Source organism: Gossypium raimondii, chromosome 13 (assembly GCF_025698545.1).
Source record: "Gossypium raimondii isolate GPD5lz chromosome 13, ASM2569854v1, whole genome shotgun sequence".
Taxonomy (NCBI): domain Eukaryota; kingdom Viridiplantae; phylum Streptophyta; class Magnoliopsida; order Malvales; family Malvaceae; genus Gossypium; species Gossypium raimondii.
In genome coordinates, this window is record NC_068577.1 from 28,827,996 (window position 1) to 28,834,568 (window position 6,573).

At 30.3% G+C, this 6,573-nt stretch overlaps 1 protein-coding gene across 1 annotated transcript; it reads right to left on the bottom strand.

Moving 5' to 3' along the window:
* Nucleotides 1–989: 989 nt before the first annotated feature.
* On the bottom strand, nucleotides 990–2,564 carry LOC105783488 (xylulose 5-phosphate/phosphate translocator, chloroplastic). The gene has a single exon (XM_012608982.2). It carries the CDS (start codon nucleotides 2,386–2,388, stop codon nucleotides 1,129–1,131), a length of 1,260 nt encoding a protein of 419 aa, XP_012464436.1. The 5' UTR covers nucleotides 2,389–2,564; the 3' UTR covers nucleotides 990–1,128.
* Between the last annotated feature and the right edge of the window lie 4,009 nt (nucleotides 2,565–6,573).

Sequence of the window (6,573 nt, forward strand, 5' to 3'; positions counted from 1 at the left end):
GTGACAGTTAGGGGAAAACGCTTCCAGTTGGAAACGTTTTAGCTTATGTGACAAAAACGCTTCCAGCTAAAAGGTTTTCTTGCAAATACGTTGAAAACATTTCTAGTTGCAAGCACTTTTTTGTAAATTAACTGAAAACACTTCCAACTAGAAGCATTTTCGTAAAATCGTCCTTTGTTATTCGCTAAAAATAGTCTAATCTCGTAATTTTTCATAAAAATAGTCTAATCTAGTAATTTTTTTAAAATTTCGGTATTTTTATGTTATTTGCTGAAGTCCTCCTTTGTTTTAACTCTATCTCAATGCTAAATATTTGGAATATTGTGCACCAAAATCTATGTTGATCTGTGTTTGTTGTTTTCATTTTTGAAACATAAGAGGTATAAACACAAAACTATATCGGACATATATATCAAACACGAGTATTTTAATAAAAAATGAAAAGTCCGAATATCGACTATTTAGTGAATGATAAAGAAAATACAGGATTTCCAAGAATTAGGGTGGTGCCTTTGGATTTCCAAGAATATATATATTTTTTGAACAGAAAAAACGACCACAACCACAAGGGTCCCCTCATTTATCAAGTAACATCACTAATTACAGCATTATGGATATCCAAGAATATATATATACACACATGTTTAAGGGATACTGTTATAGTGACTTGAAAGTGAGGATATGACCCTTTAAATACACTCCAATTGTTTGAAAGAAATTGATCATTCACAACCAAACAAACATAGGAAATGAGGTCTTCAACAGGAAAAATTCATTAGAAAAAAGGGTTTTCGGCACCCCACTGCTTCTGCAGACGCACTAATGAAAGCTATCTTGAAATTCATCAGAAAAGAGTTCTCTTGTTAAGCTGATAAAGCAGCACTAGAATTTAAATGCTATTCCTGCTTGATCTTTAAATAAACTTCAAGGTCTTTTAGACCCAAGCATAGCAAACACAAAGCAAGCATGGAAGAATGGAAAAATGCAAATTAAGCAAGCAAAATATTAAGGTCATTTATTGACATTTATAGTAAGGGGGAAAAGGGAACAAAATGCAAATATCATCTGATCAAAAGGAAAGACCCCCCAAAAAAAAAAGTTTAAAACTTTGAAGAGATTACTGAATCCTTAGCTTTTTTTTTCAGGAGCAGAGACCTTCTTAGCTGTTGCTTGAGAATACAAGAAAGTTCCAAGAATGGCAATCCCAGATCCAAGTGCATTCAAAGGCCTCACTGGATTCCTAAACACCAAAACAGTTGACACTATAACCACAACTCTCTTCATGGTGTTCCCAACTGAAAATGTCAAAGGGCTAATCTCATCAAGTGCCTGATAAGATGATTGGTTGTATAGGTGATAAAATATCCCAGAAAGCAAAACCCATATGTAAAAGGTTGAGGCTTTCCCCACTGTTTGGATTGCTTGCTGATATCCTTGAACCCATTGGGACCCTTCAACAAGAACCGCCACTGGAAACAGATAAAACAGAGAGATTATACTGATCCAACCATAAAGATTCAATCCATTCACTTCTTTGAAGTTTTGCAAACTTCTCTTGGAATATATGTTTCTTAACACAAACCCCACATTGCTAATCAAAGCACCCCACAAGCCTTGAAAATTGAAGGAAACCTCAGTTATAGCAGCTAGAGAACATCCCAAAACAATGGGGAGAATGGAAAGCCAGACTTTCAAAGGGTATGTATCACCAAGGAATGAAGAGAAAACAACCGAAAACACAGGCTCCGATGATTTGATAACATGAGTGAAGGAAACAGCAACTTTAGAAAACGAAACGCAAGCTGAAATGTGGCCTATTGTGTGAAACAATGCAGGTCCAAGAAGAGCAATAATAAAAGGCTTTGTGATTTTGGGACAAGGTTGCAACTTTAAAGACCACAGAACCAACATCCAAATGGAACCAGCAAAGAGTTGAAAAGAAGCAAGCAGCCAAGGGAATGGGAAGACATTCAATGCTTTTTTATTGTAAATGTTAAAGACAATGTTCTGAAAGTACCAAAAACCGAACACAAGTGCAAGTTGTAAAGTCTTGGCCTTCGATTTAGCGGCTGCTGCTGCTTCAACAGATTCAGCTTCTCCTTCAGGATTAGATTCAGATGATGCAGCTGCTTTGGGAACATGGGATCCTGCTTTCCTAGATGGGTTTTCAAGGATTTTCCCCAGATGGGTAGTTTTGGTGCTTAAAGCTTGGATCTTGCCAAAAGGGCAGGCATGGATTTTGTTGAAGTTGAGAGGTGTGGATTTGGTGAGAAAAACAGGAGCCTCAGCCAAGTTCTTTGGGGTTTGGATCCTTTTTATGGGAAAGTATTGATGAGTGGATTTGGAGAAAGTGATGGGAGTGGATGGTATGAGATTCAGAGTAAACATTTGTTATTTCAGGAGACAAAAATCAAGGGATTCTCTGCAATAAGTGAAAAGAGCATAAATTTTTAAGGAGGATGGAAGGGAAAAGGATAGATATTTCGGGTGCCTCTTGGCTTTGGATCTTAACTTTTATGCTTTTGTTTTGGGTTGTAAATTTTTTGAACGTTTGTATTGGGTTTTGGGTTTTATTGAATAAACTAAAAAGATCTGCAAGATACGAGGAAATAAATCTGTATTATTCTATTATCAAGCCTAAAAAGAATATTAAATTCCTCATCCACCATTCATGTTCTTTTTTCCCCAATGCCAACCGCTTTAAAAACCTAATTTTTTTTTCATTTTTAAAACCCTAAATTCCTTTTAACCATTGTTAATTTTTAACCGTTGTTCTTTTTTGCAATTTCCTTACTTAATTTTTAAGAGCTTCAATTTTAGTTACTTAAGCGTTAAACATCTTACATGATTTATTGTACATGCTATATCATGTTTATATTTTTATTTTAATTATTCAATTTTAGATTACTTTTATTTTGATCACTTAAAAATATTTTTTTAATATTGATTCAGGAAAAGATTCATTAAAATTTAAAGTAAAAAAGTGGTAGACATTAAGATAATACATTAAAAAGTTGTCATATTGTATTTGTTTGCTCTCTTGCAAAAACTTCCATTTTTTTCAATATTGGAATTTTAAATTTCAAAACATCAAAATCAATTAAATAAATTGTTGAATTGATTTTCCTTGATAATATTAGCGATTTGTTACTATAATATTGAAATTAATTAATTTAGTTTCCTTCTAATATTTAAAATTTTATTTTATGTTTTCAAAATAAAATAAAATAAAATCACTCATAAAGAAAAATTCTTACAATTAATTAAATTAATTAGTTTTATCTTCCATGCCAAGCAAACCTCGAATTATTTTCATCACTTCTTTACCCAAAGCGAAAAACAATCAATTAATTTAATTAATTGCAAGGATTTTTTTTTTTGGCTTTTAGCTTAGCATGAAAGATTTAATATTATATAATAAAAAGAAACTTAAGTTTAGTAGAAAATTATTAAATATGAGTTACTTTAGTTGATTTTGTTACTAATTTCAATATTACAGTAACAAATCGATTAACATTATCAAAGGATAAAAATTTTAATAATTTATTTAACTGATTTTGATGCTTTGAAATTTAAAATTTTAATAATGAAAAATAAAAAATTAGAATTTTCGCAATAAGATAAATAAGTACAATTTAACAAAATTTTAATGTATTGTTTTAGTTTCTACCACTTTTTCAATTTATCCTTAATTATTTTTTACCCGTTCAGGCCAAAAAAATTCGATGACCAAAATGAAAAAAAAACATTGAAATTAAGTGACCAAAATAAAAGTGTAAACATTATGTGGACATGATTTAGTGTGTATAATCAGCCACCATTAAGGATTTAATACTTAAATAACTAAAATCAAATCACCTTAAAAATTAAGTCACGAAAATACAAGAATATTTTAATGATCAAAATAAAATACCTAAAAATTGAGTCATGAAAGTTTTACGTAAAAATATTTAATCAGTATTCTCTTATTTTGCTGATCTAAAACTCGTTTTGAAAAGTGAAGGATAGAAATATTATGATGAGATGAAAGATAATAATAATAAGACACAAAATATAATATAATAGGATAAGACATAAAAATATGGGGAAATTTGGAGAAAATGCTAAATTTTTTAAAAAAATAAAGGAAATGAGTTAGTTTTTTTTATAAAATTTAGGAAAATAAGTCGGTTTTGGAGGGTAGGTGAAAATGCGCCCTACAAGGTGCGCTTTCATTTTCAACATATTAGCTTCTTTGGTCAAATGGTTTAATGTTATTAGTTTTTTCCTTGAATCTCGGGTTCAATTGCTTACTCACATTTGTATTTTTTTTATTTCATGTTGTTTCAAGTTTTTTTGTTATTTTTAATTAATAATTTTATCACATTAGCTACTTTAGTTAGATGGTTAAATAATAGTGATTTCATTCTTGAAATTCAGGTTTGATTCCTCCTCTAAGAATATTTCTATTTTTATTTCATGTTGTTTCAAGCTTTTTTGTTTTTAATTAATGTTTTAATTAATAAATATATTTTCAAGTTTTTATTTTAATTAATAAATTTTTTATAAAATCAAATAATAAATATGTAATTATATAATAAAATATATATTATATATATCATTATGTTAAAAATATTTGAAATTAATAACGCTTTATTTATATAAATAAAGTAATAATTATATAATAAAATATATATTTTATATTTACCATTATGTTAAATATACTTTATTTTTAAAAACATCAGCTAATTTTTTGATATAATTTTATATATAATATTTATATGTCAAATATTTTTTTCTCTCACGTATATTGTGGGTATGGTGATTTTGAAAATTATAAAATGAAATAATTATTTCAAATATCATTATTATTTTTATATGTAAAATATTTCAAATATCATTATTTTTTTCATTCATATTGTGGTGGTTGATTTACCGAAATATGCTGAAAAAATTTTAAATTTGAGAATGTATGTTTTTTTTTTTTAATTTAGTGATATATGCTGAAATTAGAGAGAGAAATGAAAACGCGTCTTACAGGGCGCGTTTTCAGTGCCATAACAATGAAAACATGCCTTATGGGATTCATTTTCAAGCCAATGGTAACTTTTCCTCCAACGGCTACAATACCCCCAGCAATCATTTTTTTCCTATATAAACCCCTCCAAACTTCATTCTTTTCAACTCAATTCTCAATTCTTTTTTTAAAAAAAATCTTTCTCTGAATCTTATTCTCTTTGATTTTATTTTATTCCTTATAATTTGTAAAATGACAAATCAGCTTATTCATTTGGATGACAAACACATCTTCGACGTTCATTTACAAATGGTAAGAAAATATTATTAAATTATTAAATTTTAATTAGTTAATTATTGTGTTGTTAACATTATTAATTTTTTATGTTTATAAACTAAGGCCGAAGATCGAATTTTGGAGACGTACATATACAATTTAAGTGAAGGCACATCAGATGCCATTTATGGACACTTGCGAGATGCAAGATTCTTATACGTGCCTCGAATCTCGGGGGGACTAAATTGGGCCCCACTTATCAGTGCTTTGATGGAAAGATGGAGATTGAAGAAACACACATTTCATCTTCCCTACGGTGAGTGTACAATTACACTCGAGGTCGTTGGTTTACAACTCAGTCTACCGGTTGATGGGGAAGTTGTTATAGGGCCATTGACGAGTGTTGATTGGAGTGCAACATGCGAGCAACTACTAGGGAAGGTGCCGAACAAGTTTAGAGGTAGCTGGATTGAGATAGAATGGTCGAAAGACAACTTCAAAACTATTGAGGCTTCCTTGAGTGATGTTGAAAAAGAACAATTCGCGCATGCATTCATCTTAAGGTTGATCGAGGGTCTACTTATGTCAGATAAATCTCGAAATCTGGTACATTTAAGGTAGCTACTACTACTAGTTGACTTGAAAGAAGCGGGACGACTAAGTAGGGGATTAGTAATGATGGCGACGTTGTATCGAGAAATATATCGAGCGACGAATCTAAAAAAAGTTAAAATAGGCGGTTGCATGCTCCTTCATCAATCATGGGCATGGTATCGACTTCCATTTTACACCCCTGGTGGACCCTTTTATGAATTCTCACTCGTAATATGATAAAATTCATTTTTTAATACTATTATCATTATAATTTTTCATTGTTGTATTTTTGAAATAACATATTATTTAAATAGGTGGAACAATTGCGTGAGACACACAAGTATACCGACTGAGATTGTGGATATCAGGCTAGCTTTAGATCAACAAACTGAAGAGTTTATGAATTTCAAAAGTTATATAATATTGATTCCAGCATTTGAAATTAAATATTAAGCACGTGCTAAAATTTATAAATTCATACTACAGTTTGAATGGATGGCATATGCGGATCCAAAAATTCAAGAATGTGTCCTAGTCGAATTTTTGGCCAATCGCAACATTTGGCATGTCAAAATGCCATTGATTATTTTTGCAATGGTCGAAATGTACGAATCTTGTAACACCCTCTAATTTAATGGTTTGGCCAATGAACGACAGAGTGACAAAAAGGCTAGAAACAAAACACAGTATATAAAAAAACAAAAAAA

Excerpts from the sequence above, each read along its gene's own strand:
- LOC105783488 (XM_012608982.2), bottom strand. The coding sequence starts at position 2,388 with ATGTTTACTCTGAATCTCATACCATCCACTCCCATCACTTTCTCCAAA.